This window comes from Anser cygnoides, chromosome 7 (assembly GCF_040182565.1).
Source record: "Anser cygnoides isolate HZ-2024a breed goose chromosome 7, Taihu_goose_T2T_genome, whole genome shotgun sequence".
Classification (NCBI taxonomy): domain Eukaryota; kingdom Metazoa; phylum Chordata; class Aves; order Anseriformes; family Anatidae; genus Anser; species Anser cygnoides.
In genome coordinates, this window is record NC_089879.1 from 11,744,594 (window position 1) to 11,760,612 (window position 16,019).

General features: G+C 39.7%; 1 protein-coding gene and 1 long non-coding RNA gene across 6 annotated transcripts in view; one reads left to right on the plus strand and one right to left on the minus strand.

Annotated features, from left to right (window-relative positions):
* SORCS1 (sortilin related VPS10 domain containing receptor 1) overlaps positions 1-16,019 on the plus strand; it is a 290,008-nt gene that overhangs the window by 223,028 nt on the left and 50,961 nt on the right. For all 5 annotated transcript variants that reach the window (XM_067000355.1, XM_067000356.1, XM_067000357.1 and 2 more), the window contains exons 9-15: positions 971-1,150; positions 5,673-5,819; positions 10,836-10,938; positions 11,362-11,438; positions 12,646-12,737; positions 13,761-13,868; positions 14,883-15,000. In XM_067000355.1, the coding sequence (XP_066856456.1) occupies positions 971-1,150; positions 5,673-5,819; positions 10,836-10,938; positions 11,362-11,438; positions 12,646-12,737; positions 13,761-13,868; positions 14,883-15,000 (825 nt within the window). The remainder of the gene's footprint in view (positions 1-970; positions 1,151-5,672; positions 5,820-10,835; positions 10,939-11,361; positions 11,439-12,645; positions 12,738-13,760; positions 13,869-14,882; positions 15,001-16,019) is intronic.
* The window catches only part of LOC136791226 (uncharacterized), a 42,724-nt gene that overhangs the window by 9,873 nt on the left and 16,832 nt on the right, over positions 1-16,019 (minus strand). The gene's annotated exons all lie outside the window — the stretch shown is intronic.

Sequence of the window (16,019 nt, forward strand, 5' to 3'; positions counted from 1 at the left end):
GAGCTCCCAGTTTTGCATATAGAAAGCCCTGGCTGAGATTCATGGATGCAAAATAGCTTTGGGATATCTGCCCAAAGCAGACAGATGAATCTTTTTGGAATCACCTGGTTCTAAGAAGTCTGGATTTCTTGTCCTACCTCCACAGTTTTTCAAGGCACCAATGAACTCAGGGCTCCTGGATTCAGGTTTTATATATATATATTTAAATTATGCACTCTTTTCATTGTTTCTTGTCTACTGTAACACAGAACAAACACAGAAAAATAAAACAAAACCTCACTCATAATGCTACAATTCTGCTCTTTATATCTACTGAGGTTTAGGGATGTGTGTCTGTTCTGTTGCTGGAGGGGTGTTTAGCACAGTGGTCCAAGGCCTTAGCTCCTAGGTGACACTGTCATTAGAAATAATAAACAGCAGGAACATTGGCTCTGCGTGTTCACCCATTATATCTTTCTTGTATCAGTTTCCTAGCATACTTGGTTTCTGAGAGATAGGCAAGAAGCAGATGTTTCCAATACTGCTTTTTCTTTTATTTTTTTTCTTTATTTTTTAAAGCATTTTAATATCTGTGATTGTACAATCACAAGTGGTATTGCTCAAGTGCCAAAAATTAAAAACAAACAAACAAAGAAACACAAAAACAACCAAAGCATTCGTTAAAATGAAAATTTTGGTAGGGGGAAAAAAGCGCTGCTGTATGACACTGTATTTCCAATGTAAATATTCAATTAACACCTTATCAGTTAATTACCACTTTGAAAGTTGGCAGAAGAAAGCTGTTGTAAAATATTCTTAGATGGAATTCTCCACTTAGAGGAATGTTTCTCAAATACAGGAATGTTGTCTGCAGTTTTCAGTTAAACTCCAGCCTAAATATATCCTTTGCTCCTCCACAATTACTGTGATGCTCTTGGAAATGACAGGGCAGAGATCCCTCTTGTAACATGCCTCTGTTTTCTTTCCACAGGACATGCATGTTATCAGCACAGATGAGAGTCAGGTGTTTGCAGCTGTTCAAGAGTGGAACCAGAACGACACATACAATCTGTATATCTCCGACACCCGAGGGGTGTATTTCACCCTGGCCTTGGAAAACGTCAAGAGTAGTCAAGGACTGGAAGGGAATGTGATGATTGACCTCTATGAGGTATGTCATGACTCCAAATTTCTCATTCCTATCTAAAAAGCTCACACAGTATCAGTACCATTGCATTCTTGCACATCAGTCTCATAGTATGCATGTGAACAGCAGAGCCAAAGCTAAACACATTTTTACCCTTCTTTTAATCAAGGATCTGAGTGCAATTAGATGAGTTTCAAGCCAAACTTTGCATGGGTGTTGAAATTAGGTCCAGCCTAACAGTGTGAAAAGAATCACTGTTGTACTCTCCAGTAGATTCTCGGGTGAGGAAAAGCTCATGTTTATGCATTGGAAGATGTAGCAAAACAGCTCATTGCATTCCTAAAAGAAACTCTTTAAGTTTCTCAGCCAAAATCTAGCTGACCCAAGCCTCTGACCCACATTGGTCTAGCCTATGGTTCAGAAGGTTCCCAGCACTCTGAATTGCATCATTCTCCAATTCTGCCATTTTAGTCGTGCTGCTGAAAGCCTAAGCTCTAGCTATAGAAGGAAGTAGGGACAGTAGTTTTCAGCTATCTTTGTCACTTTCCTCAGCTTGGACTCTTCTGGGAATTGAATTAACTTTAAATAGACCATCCTGGACTATCCTATGAGCATAGAAACTCTTCTACTTCACATTGATGTCACCTTTACCCCCAAACCTTTTCCTGACGAGTGCATTCTGCCTAAGCTTACCTGTAAGAAGGCCAATTTACATTGTCTTTTGTGACAACTGATTCTAAGAATAGGACTCTCAATATATGCTTGTACTTCACTTGGTCTGATGCCAGTCTTACTTCTGGAGACAGCTAAGTAGAAATTCAGTCCTCAGATGCTGTTTTTAGGATCAGCTTCTCTCTTCAGACCTCTTCCAGTGGATTATATGGCCATTTAGAGCCAACGAATAGCTCTGAGTTCCTTTGAAAACGAAAACTCTTCCTGTATTTCCCCATCACTGTCTGAATATTAGCTCTACTACACAGTTTGCCTTCAGCTGCCCTTTACTTGGAAACCACCTTGAATTGTCCAAACAGAGAGCCTAAGCATTGTACATAAATGCAGATGAATTGTAGTAAGATAGGCACTGTCATTTCCCAGTCATTTGGAGTTTTCTGCTATTAATCTCTCTGCAATGCTGGCAGTCCATGGAAAGGCTGTTGCCTCTTATTAATGTCAGCTCAAGAAGCAGTTTCACTGCATTATGTAAAGGTGTCCTACATCCCAGGGGGAAAGAAAAGCCTTTGTTTTTTATTAGACTGACACTACACAGTAACCTGGATTGAAATTGATAGAATTAGACTTGTAGCGTCATATCTGCAGATTATCTAGATAGAAAGAATATTGGCTGACACTGAACCTGGCACAAAACTTCCTTTCAATTTGATGTTCTAGCTGGAAGGGAACAGAAAGCCATCCAGCAGGATTCTCCCAGTAGGGTTGTTGCAAATGATGAATGCTCTAGGGATAAATGGAGATCAAGATCAGAGAAGAAAAAATGCATAGATAAATTAAAAGGAAGTGGAGAAATTGCAAAATGACTCCTTCTGTAGTGACAGAAGTTATTTAGTAAAGCAATATTACTTGAGAAGATGCCAGAGAAATGCCTGCTAAATGTGCATGTTTCTGTATGCATATGTTCGGCAGGTATAAAAAGTAAGTTCATCTGGTTGAATTGTAGTGAATGTGTTTCTGTGTGCAAATTTCTAATCTGGTTCTGCAACAAGGATAAATATCCTCAGTTCTTCTCAATGGAAAATTGTATTGGGCATGAGAAGAAAATAGAAGTTCTTCCCTGGTGCCTCATCATGTTCTTCTTTCTTTTCTCCTGGAGAAAAGCTCCCAGGAGGCTTTCACTGGGAGATTGTTATTTCAGGGTGTGGGCTCTTCTGCTTCTCGACGTTGTAGGGGATGAGGAGACCACTGCCAGTGGGACACTACTCTTTCTGAAGGTGGGACAGGGAAGGGTATGAGAATAGCTCTTCTCCCCATCACCTTCCAGTGCCAGTGCATCTGTATGACACTGGACCCAGCATTCAGTGGTTCTGCAGTTGCAAAGTCCTAGAGACCATTGTAGAGAAAGGAAAGAACAAGAAGCACTGGCCAGTGGGTACCCTTTGTAATTCCTACACCTCTTCAGTGATGTGGTGTGGCTCTGCTTGACTCTTTAGCTGGGCTGTTCTGCAGCAAGATCATCCTCCCTGTGGGATTCCAGCCTGAGAAATAATAGTTGGCCTCTAACATGAAGAGAAACCGATTTTATTTTTTCTGGTTTGACTAGTGATTGAAACAGAATGGGAGTCATTATAAAAAAAAAAGGAGATGTGAGGAGATGTACCAGTAGCTGTGGCATACATTCCTATCCAGGACTTATATTTTTTTAGTAGTATGTATTTTGGGTGGGAAACATGTTTGAAGTATGAAGTTGCTGATGGGGAGTGAAGAATGTGTTTTGAGTTGTGTGCTTTGAGTGTCTTGTATTAAACTTCCACTGAAAGCATAGACAGCATTTGTACCTACACACAGTGCATGTGAGGCAGGAAGGGATTGTCTACAAAATCCAGGCAGGCCTGACACAGCGCTTATTTCTCTGAACACCGGTGGCCATACCCTTACTTGTACAAGTCTGTGTCTATTATGGTTGTGTGAACAAGTCATCGTGTGTCATGGATGTGTATATGCAATACCTGTATCTCTTCCTACCAAGAGCACACAAGCATGTATGCTGTGTGCAGTCTTTTTTAAGATAAAGCTGTCCAAGGCTGACAGCATAACTTACAATTTGCTTTCTCTGGAAAGCATTTTGAGTCCCAGCCCAGGACTAGAATCATAAAAAGAAAAAATTCATAGGATTTCAGAACACATTTATCACCTGATATATAAAATGCTTTTTAATCATTTATGGCCAGCATTTCACAGGGACTATATAATACAACTATTTCAGGACAACAACGAAAAAAAGTACAAATGGAGCTATAGGCTCTGGCCTCTGGTAGTAAAGGAAGAACTATGTTATTTTTCCAGCCCTGGCTATTCATACAATATTACTAAGAGAGAGAGTACCCCTGTCTTTTCAGGATTCCTTTATACCACAAAGAAATCCTGAATACTTATTCGGGAGAGACAAAACAATCTAGTTCAAACATGGAAAATATTACCTTTTTGTGCTTATGTCAATAATATATCACTAAACTACTTAATTTAAAGACTATTGCCCACTAGAGCAAGTCATGTCTAAGTCTTTAAGTAACTTCAAATAAAATTCAGTGCCATTACTCAAGGTAGAAAGGGCTATTCGGAATGAATAAATACACCAATGTACTGTACCAATGCGCTCTACAGTAGTAGTGCCATGGCATGTGGCTAAAAGTGCAATAAGGTCCTATTGACTGGAAGTAGTGTCATCCAGATTAAGTCCCATAACTAAATCAGTTGAGCTGGAACAAACTCTAAATCTGCTGAGTAACCATTTGCCACATGATGCAATTTAAGTAATAATCTCTATGAATAAAAAGCCTTGGTGAATGATCCTGTGCACCAGCTCTGCATCATAAGAAAAGATTGGGCTGGATGACTGAACAGGCTTGATGGAAAACAAAAAGTTTCTCACTTTCCCCCACCTTCTCCTGATTTCCCTTCCCTTTTCATTGTAGCACTCAGACTGCAGAATGACAGCCTAACAAATTCATTCGCAAGCTGCAGCAACTATTGGATTATTGATTTTCAGTGTGCTGAGTAGATGGGAACATTCTGCAATGTGAGTTGTGGTTTGTGGTTGACTTTTTTTTTTTTTTTTTCTTCCCACTAACGCACTTTTGGGCTTGATTCCAGTGTGAGACTGTTAGCATAACATCTTTCCAAAATCCTTCTGCAAGTCAATGGAGTAAAGTTCTTGGATAAAATATTGGGAAGAATAAAAGGATGATGATCTCATTGCTAGCTCTATAACTAGCATTCTGGGTGGCCTTTCTTGAGTCACTGATGCTTCAGTTTCCTCAAAATACAAAACTGGTATAAAAAATCCAATGTACCCCAAGTTACCCTGTTGAAATGTTGATAACTGCAGAGCACACTGAGATCCTTGGATAAAATGTCTTAAGCAGGCTGTGTGAGAACAGAAGCACTAAACAGCAAGTGTATATTTGTGTTGTCATTTTCTTTGCAAGGTCAAAATTGCTGCTGTTTCCTACTACTGCATGTAAGAGGCAAATAATTCCCCTGTACATATTTCATCTTTCAGGGGAAAGGATGTCTACCCAGATGAAAGATTGTCACTTTACAGATAATGCTATTGCCATCTTACCATGTTCCTATGCTGCTTCTGAAATATAAGCTTTTTCTTCCATTTGCCACCTTTTCACCTGTGATGGTGTTATCATGTTCCCAGCCCTTCAGTTTGCCTTCTTTTGATATTCCTTGGTACTTCTTGCCCTGACATCTGCCACACTGACACAGCCACCAGATCCCTGTTGGGTTTGACAGGGCACAAAAGACATGTACAAAGAACCTGCATGGGCTTGATCTATTTTTCAGCCATGTCAATTTTTCCTAGGTAGCAGGGATAAAGGGAATGTTCTTGGCTAACAAGAAGATTGACAACCAAGTGAAAACTTTCATCACCTACAATAAAGGGAGAGACTGGAGTTTGTTGCAGGCTCCGGACACAGATCTGAGAGGAAACCCTGTTCACTGTCTCCTAGTAAGTACCTGGGGAGGGGGGGGACGACTTGGGGGTGCTAACAACCCAGACCAATCTTTTTCTACCAGGTAACAGAAGGGGAGGGCAGCACCTCTCTCCATGCGGCACAACTCATGGAGGCAATGCTGCATTTTAAAAGTGCGGTACATCAGGCTTGGGCCGCCAGATGGCATACCAAGAACTGGCTTTGTAATTTAATGTAATTTAATTTCTGGAACAAAAGGAAGCGTCGTAGATCAGTTTCCTTCTGCACAACTGATGGTCTCCCCTTAAACACCAGGTGAAGCTGGATGCCGTTTCTGCGCAGTTGATTCTCTGGACACTAGATGGGAGGAGTGAGCTATTGTAGCTCAGGAAGTTTCAGGAACCCTAATAACTTGACTGGCTCAAACAAAAAGAGAACCGTTTTCTTTCAGGCCAGTCTGTTGGCAGTGTAAATATTTATCATTTTCTCTTTGAGCTTAAAAGTGAGAATTGACATATTCATGCAAATATATGTATTTCTATGTGTCAGGTGTATGTTGTACCTTCATCTGTACCTATCGATATAGATCAGCATATGGATAAATCTTTAATCATCATTATAAACAAATGGTTTCCAAGAGTGAAAAGGAAATACATTTTGAATAGAATTGGAGCTCTCTGTTAAATTGGATAGCTTAGCCTGATATCCACATATTTTTTAGTTTATGTCATCTATATCCTGTAGTAGGATAATAATCTGAACTCTGCCTTTGATATTTTCAAGAGCTTTTACATTAAAAAAACATCTAACTTGGTTCAAGGCAAAATCAGGGGCACTAGTTAGACTGTTCTTCCTGCTACTGTCCTGTACCTTCATGTTGTTTTCCATCGGGAAAAAAAAAAATCTGACTTGCCACTGTGCCAGAGGTTCTGTTCTGCAGGGTCTTTATGGAACAATTGTTTGCAGAAGTTGCATATTTTATACACAAATGTATGCTGCCACTGCAGTTATCTGCTATATAGTGGAAGTGCTTCTGTGGCAGAGGATAAACCAGGACTGGATGGTTCTTATGGAAAAAGGGAATAATGGCTCCCTTAAGCCTTCCCATCCATACTCTACAATATTCATGGGCACCTGAAAACACAATTCAGTTCATTTAAAATTAGATCAGATATGTCTATAGAAGCTGGGGTTCCCTTAGGCATGATAAACTTGAACAAGACAGACGAGATCATGAGCAGGAGCAGAAGTGTGGGCACTGGTAGGGACACTGTGAGAACTGACAGAGAAGGTCTTGGTTCTCTGCAATTTGCAGTTACATTCTTGTAGCTCCGCTATGCACAAACCACAATTTAAACTCTGCCTCATTTTTATTTTGTTCTCTACAAAACCATGTGTTTGACTTGAGAATTGTTTCCACCTATGCAAGCTAGATGGTAGGCTTCTCATCCTGTTTTCATGACCACCTCCTAAACACACACTGACTTGGGTTGGGACAGGTATCTCAGGTCAGTGGACATCTGTAGAAATTGATCGCTTGATTTCAAGGTGGTCAGGGACAAATCCTTAATGGACTTAAACTGTGTATCTGAGGATTTGCTATTCCAGAAGAAGAATGGGGAGAAAAATCCCTTCCCTGTGATAAGTCCAGAAGAATGTTTAGCCATGTTTATTTTTCCTCTTCCAACTCAAACCATTCTACAGTTCTATGAGTCTAAAAAAGTTGAGAGGGATAGGGGAAATTTTCAAGGTGAAAGCACTGTAAAAGTTATGTGTTTGGAAATGTCAGGGTTCCATAAGGGCATTCTGCTCAGGAAAATCATGGAGAAATGGAATTGTCCCCTGCTCTAAGGCAATTCTGTTTCTTGTCAGTATGACATAGCTGTAGTACTTAAACAATTCACGAGCTCATCTCACCTCTGTAGCTCTACTCTGTCTACTTCTGCATCAGCAATAGTTTTACCCCTATGTGTCAGTCGTTCCTTTTCCCTCTACATATTACTGTTCCTGGCATGATCCTGCTTCTCCTTATGGCATAGCTAGGTGAATTCCTAATGGTCTATTGTAAATCTAGCTTAGCTTCCATCATTACTCCAGGACAGATACTAATGCTTTCACACTGCTGGTTTTCAGCATAATTGTCTCTAGCTATAGCTTGGAACACAGTGATGAAGTTCATCTCAGCTGTTGGCAGAATGGGATCTACCTGTTCCTGGAGTGGCTGGATTGTCCTGAGCCTGAGAAAGGAATACTATCCTGTCTTTAACCTCAGCCTAAACTAAGGGAAAGTAAATGCAGAAATAAGTACATAGAAGCTAAGTTGGAAGCTAAGGAGGTTAAGAGGGAATCTGGTTGAAACACAAGGCAAGCATACAGAGCCATCCCTCTACCGAAAATAAACTCAAAGCTGTTGTTGTTGTTGCTTTTTTCTTCCAAGTCAAAGAATTTCTTTGCATTTCTTTGTGAGATTGCTCTGAATAACAAGGATGGAGGAAAGCAATGAAATTCCATCTAAGCCCAAGGTTTTATTTTTCTTGTTTATACCACTAGTTTTCTAGGCTGAATACACTTAATCTTCATAAAATAGCTGCCAAAGTATGATATTCCAAAGATGCTGGTTTTGTTTGATGCTTATCTTGTGCTGTGAAGTGGTTAACTGAGGAGTAATTCTATCTTGCAAGTTATGGGCATCTGTCTAGGAGAGTTAATCAATTAGCTTTCAAGGATGGTCTTGTGGTTAAAACATTGGGCTGAATCTCAGGAGAATCTTGATTCAATTTTTAGGCCTATTTCCAATTTCCTATGTGACCTTGGGCAAGTCATTTATTTTCTCTGTGCCTCTCTTCCCCAGACATCTGTATTCCCTCCTACATTTTGGTTGTCTTGTCTGTATGGATTATAAGGATTTCAGGAGAAAAACACATTTCTTATTGGGGGAGGAAGCATTCACACCATCTGCCACAGAATAATTTCAGCATCCAGGTGAGGTGGTGTGAATATCCTTCCTGGAAGTGTTTTCTCTTTTCATTGCCCTTTGCAGTTGTAGGTGAGCAAATACTGTGACCACCCCTAGTTTCTGGATGGTGTCTAGCATTATCCTTGTACTGCAATACTTGTCCCGACTCCTGATCAGGGACAGTCAGTAGTAGCTGCTAGGCATCCATGGAGCGCTTGCTTCTACACAAATTATGATTGATCTGAATAATTATTTTGTGCCCCCTTGCAGGATAGAACGGGTCTTAGACATACAAGGTGTTGGCTGTAATGGAGAAGTTGCTTTTTAAGCTGTGTCCAGTTGTCAGTGCAGTCTCTATGCAGTACTGCACTCCAATCAATAAATCATACCACTAGAGACACTGTCTCTCTACTTAGAGAGGTGATATGGCTTTTAATATTTGATGTATTTATTCCATTTCTGTCTACTATATCTGTAAAGTGTTACTAATTTGAAAGAAAATTTTTGGTAGCACAAAAATTTGAGTCTAGTGAGATCAAATCTATCAGACTGGGGAATTGGCTGAGTTGCTGCCATTAGCTACTGTCTTGAAAATTCTAAGGTGGACTTGGAGTATGTTAGTTTTAAAAACATGTTCTGTGTTTAGTTCTGTAAAAGGGAAGAATTCATTCTCTTGTAATGTTTTTCCACTTCCTGCATGCATGTCAGCTCGATTTGGTTTCCACTCCCTCCCTGTGCCCCCAGGCTGCTCCAGAAGCTGCCCTTGCAAGGCTGTCAGTTAGAGTTAGGCTGCTCAGTACATCCCACTTGGCAGCTTGTGCTCCTTTCTGCACCATCCCATGTCTCTTTTTCCTGTCTCATGTAAGTGAGAGCTCCCAACCCTCCTCACCATCCTCACACAGCTTTAAAATAAATAAACAAACCTGCCTTTTGTGGTTGTCTTTATCCACAGGGAGATTTTCAGTTTGGAGTACTAGACTCCTACCTGGAGATGTGATATATTATTGGTCTTCCTCCAGTGACTGCAGAGGAAGCCTACAAAACTTACGAGGCTGGAAAATTAGCACTTAGACATGTAAGAGAGAGAGACCTGCCTCCTTAGGGCCTGAAGAGCCTTCTGCACAGCATCCTGCTTGTCATACAGGCAAGCAAGCTGAAGCATGTGCTTTGCTGTGTTTGTGTGCCCAGACTGTCTGATGTACCCCTCAGTTTGGTCAGTTTGCTTCAGGTTTTCTTGCCAGTATTTTTCCCCTTCCTCTCCCATAGCCTCTTCTATGAGGTTTGGAAGGGGGGAAGAAGAAAAAAAAAAAAGTGAAAATAAAAATAAAACCTAAAGGAAAGTAAAAATTATCAGAAATTTTCAGAAATTGTCAGACTACAGATCTGGAGATAATCATAATGGCAACTTAGGAAATCTGCCTTTCTTACCTTCTTGCTCAGCTGAGTTATTCTGTACCATTCCTGTCTGATCTGAGTACCTGAGATACAAAATCAGTAAGAAATAGGTAAGGTTTCTATTGATGTATTTGTATTGAAATCTCAAAGGTCACATCCACATGGGTTGATGAAGTATTGTATTAAAAAACTTTTAAGCTGACATTTCCCAGTCCTGATATTTCTTCCTACCACACTACACTGGTAAGTTTATATTGCTTCTCATTGTAGAAAGTAGCTTGAGCACTGCTGCTCTGAGTCCCTTCATTGTATCTATAACCTAGCTTGCTTCTCGAGAGACCCAATAGTCAGGAGTGCTGGGTAGTCCCTGCCATTACCTGCCCTTGCAAGTCTAGTTGCCTCCTTTGTGAGAACAGCCTCAAAGATCTCATCTTCGTAAGAGAGTTTCAACCTAGTGAAACTCTCAATGGGAAAGGGCTACATTGGAAAAGAACAGCAAAGGTCTCACAACAGAACCAGAACAGTGGCCGTGTATTTCAGAGGGTGGCTGGATACAGTTGTTAGGAAGAAGTATTTGGGCTTCTTGAGAGTAACTGTTAGTTGATATCTTATGCCCTATACAGCACAAAAGCCTGTAGAAATAGGAGCATGCACTTCAAGTTGTGTCTGCTTTTTACTTTTATTTCCCCTTTCTCCATAGCCCTATTGCTCCCTTCATCTTCATCTGAAGGTCTCAGAGAATCCCTATACCTCAGGAAACATCGCCAGTCGAGACACTGCCCCCAGCATTATTGTAGCATCAGGTATGAAACATTTAAAGATTTCCTGTATATGATGTGCAAACACAGAAAATGTTGAGCATATGATAGCTGTGGAAGGTGTTGACTAGCTTGTGGGGTGTCACAAACAGAAGTCTTCATGGACCTTCAACTTACCTATTTTTTATGGAAACTGGCTTTCAGGACTGAGCCTTATATTACCACAGACATTAGATTCAAAACAGGCAATTTCCTTTGTGTATAGAGGTGTATAGAACTGTATAAAATGGATTTTTTTTTTTTTAACATATATTTTCTTCAAACTGAATGTCTCTCCTTTCTCCTCCCTTCTCTTCCCAAAACTAAAAGTTCTGTACTTACAAAAGGAAAATAAATATGTTTACTCTCGATTTGGTAATTCTGATGTTTCTTGAAGTATTGTATCGCTAATCAATGTTCTTCTTACAGGCAATATAGGCACTGAACTGTCAGATGATGACATCAGCATGTTTGTTTCTTCAGATGCTGGGAACACATGGAGACAGGTATATGACACTGAATCACAGATCTAAATAATAATTGTAGGAAATTGTCAAAGAAATAGATTCAAAATGTTGCTGCTTTTCTTTCTTACTTTTTTTTTTTTTTTAAATTCAAAGTAGCTTTTTGCAAATCTACACAAAATGGAAGACTTCTCTCCTGAGAGGTAGAGAAATGCCCAAAGAATAGGACTATGTACGTCATTAAGCATTATATAACAGAAAATTATTTTTACACTATGCGGCTTGGCTTCAGTTTAACCCTGTAGCAGACAAGAACAGATTGAAATATGGATATTTAAAATGAAAGAATGTCTTGTTATTTTTGTTCATCTCTTGTACTGATCAAATCATTTTTCTCTTCATCCATTATTATACTTTCCAGAATATTAGCAGTAACACTAGTCTACTTCTCCCTCACGTGTGGGACTCGTTTCACCTGAGCTGAATTGTCCAAAGCTCAGTGTCTCTCTAAAGCAATTACCTTGCTTTGTTCTTAAGTTAGTGGAGAAAAAGACAGAATGCATTTCATCCTGTTCTGAAGCTTCTGTCTCTTCAATGATAGCAGAAAGAGACTGGATGATGCAGTTAAATCAATTTCCTAGTATTTAGTGGAATCCCACCTGTTAACAAAGCATTGTTACTCTTTAGTGTGTTTATCTTCAGAAAGGGAACTTCTATTCCCATTTTCTAGATGAGATATCACATCATGGAGACCAAGTGTCACTTTCACAGACTCACAAGCACTGCTACAAAAACTAGAGAGCAGATATTTGCAGAAAGCAGGAACCAAAAAGACAGGAAAAGAAAATCTGTTTAAATATTTGATATTCCAGGAATCTGATTATTTTACAGTGCTTGACCAGCCATCATTTTTACCTCTACATCACTTGTGTGTGCTATGGCCAGATACATGCAGGCACATCAAGTTCTTCAAACAAAACTCTGTCATCAAATAGAGGAAAATTGTTGGTCCTTGCAGAAGTTCATGTTTCTAACTTTCTGCTAAGCAGAGGCATTTCTCTGGAACCTGGAAAAATTAAAAAAAAAAAAAAAAAAAAAAACACAAACAGGAACTGGCTTCATACAGGTTGTGTTCCTCTACTCAGTAACTTCTGTAGCACATGCCTATCTTCTGTCATGATCATGTTTGAACTATTACATTTTCTTGATACTAAGGAAAATAGATCTAAGTACATGTTTATTTTTCCAGATCTTTGAGGAGGAGCACAGTGTTCTGTACCTGGATCAAGGTGGAGTACTGGTTGCCATAAAACACACATCTCTGCCTATTAGACATCTCTGGTAATGACTCTGTTTCTAAATGTGATGGTTTGATGCCCTTCCTTATAGATGTGAAGAAGTAAGAAGTTAGGCTGCAGTCACAGGTTTTTTTGTAGCTGCAATCTAGAAAAATATCATTTAAGAAACTGGCAAATTAACTCATAAAGCTAAATCTTTGCAATTCCAGCTTGCCCAGTTTCAGCTTGGCCAGATCTTAGATACTGTCAAGATAATTCCATGGCTTCCCTGATTTACTAAGCCTTGGCTTCTTAAATTTGGTTATTTATATAATATGTAGTTTGGATTATGGCTTTGTCTCTTATTGAGTTGCCAAAGTACTCTTAATTTTAAAAATTATCGATGAAATTGTCTTCTATATGGCAGGCAACACTTATGAATGAGAATTTTGTTGAATATCATTAGGGTTATGTAGCCAATAAGGCAAAAATGTCCCTTCTAGTTAACACCCTTCAGTTTATATGGTAGGTAGAATAGTTTTATGCTGTTTTGAATGTTTTACTGTCATTACATTAAGATTTATATCAATATCTAAAACACACAGACTCAAGTCTTAAGAAGTGAGGAGTGGTTACAAGCTTTCACTTAGACCCATTGCAGGGAAGAATGCTGGTCAGAAGAGACGAACCTCTTGTGCTCTGGGAATCTAACCTCCTTAAAATGTCTTATGTTGTTGACCTAAAAATAAGGTGGTCAAAATTAGCAGTGTATTTAAAAAAAAATAAATAAAAATCTGAGTTCTAGGCTACGTTTTACCCTTAAAGCATCAATCTCTAATATAGCTTTATTAGTTTCTGCCACTTAAGTATTGGCCTTGGCTTAGCAGTATAATGCCAGACAAGCTTGATCAATGCTATGATTTATGGTGCTCCCCCAAAAATTAGTTATTTCAAGGACTAAAAAGGCAGTATTCAAGAACAAAAGCTGCTTCCTAGTTCTCCATAGCAGCTGTAGTGTACTGGTGGGTCCCCTCAAGTAAAGTTGAAGGAGAATAAAATAAGATACTAATTCTGCTTTCTCCACTAGGTTAAGTTTTGATGAAGGGAAATCTTGGAGCAAGTACAGTTTCACATCCCTCCCACTGTTTGTAGATGGAGTTTTAGGGGAACCTGGAGAGGAAACTCTCATCATGACGTAAGTGAGCTTGCCATCATACTAATGCTGATGCGAACCGCACCATAATTATCTTATGAGGACTGTTTATAACATAACACTCTTTCTGGTTGGTGACCAAACCGAGTGTTATCTGAAGCCAGGAGTATGCAGACTTCTGTTGCTGAATCATCAATGTCTATTTCAGGTAGATTGAGGGAATGACAGTATGGTTCCTTGCAAGCTGTAAACACATTATCGTTTAGCTTACCAGCATGAGCCCCCACTCCTCAAACTGAATGTGATTTAAAGCAGAGTTACTCTTGACAAATGAATATTTAAGAGAAAAATGGTGGACTATTTTTATAGCTGTGGTTTTGCTACTACTTTCTATTTTTTAACTGAGAAGCAGAAAAATGAAGACATTCTTTGTAAGAATGAATGATAAAATGTTGCCTGGAGGCTGACTCACAAAAAATTGTGATTAGTTTCAATGTGGTATGCTGAGAACTGCATTGTGCATAAATCTGGGTTCACCCTGCCTAAAATTGTGACATTTTACCTGAGATCAGGTATGCAAAAAGAGGAGAAAATTTATTTTTCTGTCTGTAAAAAATGAACTGACCTGTAATAAACAAAATATTTGGCTTGGAAACTAACCTGAGTTAACAGAAATGTTTGAAGAATGGTACCTTAATGTACTGATTTTAATTCTTGTTGAAATGATTCCCAAAGCTCATAATTAAGATATGAAAATCCTGCAGGTATGACTGTCTCCAGCCTGTCAGGTCTCCTCTGTTTGATCAGTTTGGAGAAAGACAGAATTGGGAGGCTATTGATCCACAGAATAAAAGCTATGGGTAATCTAAGAGGTTTGTGGGTATTTAGGAGCCTAAGTCTTACTTCCACTATGTCAGTCAAGTGAAAATCAGTAGGACTAGGACTTCCAAAGCAATTAATCTCTGCTGGAAATTTGTCAGTGACTGTACCTCTGTAACTACTAGACTCCATGTGGTGCTACCTTTCACTGTATGCACTTTCTGCTGTGTTCTGTAGAGTGTTTGGACATTTCAGCCACCGCTCAGAGTGGCAGCTGGTAAAAATTGACTACAAGTCCATTTTTGATCGGAGGTGTGCAGAAGAGGACTACAGGCCTTGGCAACTCCACAGCCAGGTGAGAAGCAAGGAGGCTGGGATCTGACCTGAGGCTACATGATCCTACAGTTAAAGATCATCATGATCCACTGTATTTTCCTGTTAGCTTCATGTATCAGATTGTACCTTATTAGCTGGTTTTGTTGTGTTACATAGGTGTATTAGCCCTGAAGGATGAACAGCTGCCTTTTGGCTTGTTGTGTAACTAATGGATAAGAAAGAGTCTGTGTCAAAGAAACAACAGAGGTTTGAGGCTCCATACAGATTATTAGCTTAGATTCTTATCCAGAGCTGAGGGATGCAACAGCAGCAGAAGCACTGCTGCTGAAAGAGGCCTGAACTCCTTCCCTCTGAGAACTCCCATCCAATTCCTTCATCCTTACCTCCTTTCTCTCCTTCCATTCTCTGTCCTCATAGTCAATATCTTAAGACCCTTCTAGTTCTCTCAAACTTGTTTCCCTACAATCCAGCCCTCTCACTCTCATGTCTTATTCTCTTGTTTTCATACTTGCTCCATCACTCTCAGCTGTTAGTTCTGCTGTGAGAGCCGGACACTTTATTCCCCATTCTTTTGGGTCCCCCTGTGCCCTGTCCCTGGCATCCTGGATGCAGGGGCTGCATCATTCCTGGAACCATCACTCAAGTAGCCAGCAAGTCAACATGCTCTGTGCAGTGCCTGTGCCTGCCTTGGGGGCATCTTCCCAGCTCTGCTAAGTTTGACACAATGCCTGTCTTATATCAGATTAAAACACAATATGGCCCAAATTCTGTGGTTATATAAACACCACAGGCTCCACTGAAGTCTAAAGAGATACAAACATTTGTATGATCAAAGGTTGTCTTTTTGTGCTGGGCAAGAATTTAATAATGAATATGAAATGGAAGTAGCTTGACTCAGACTAGCTGCTCACACAAAGCACAACACCACACCAAAAATACCAGTTATGACTTAGATCTTCAGATGATGAAAATCGGTACAGCTTCCTTGAAATTCAAGAATCCACAGCATTTTACACCAGTTGCCATTCAAGCCCTTCT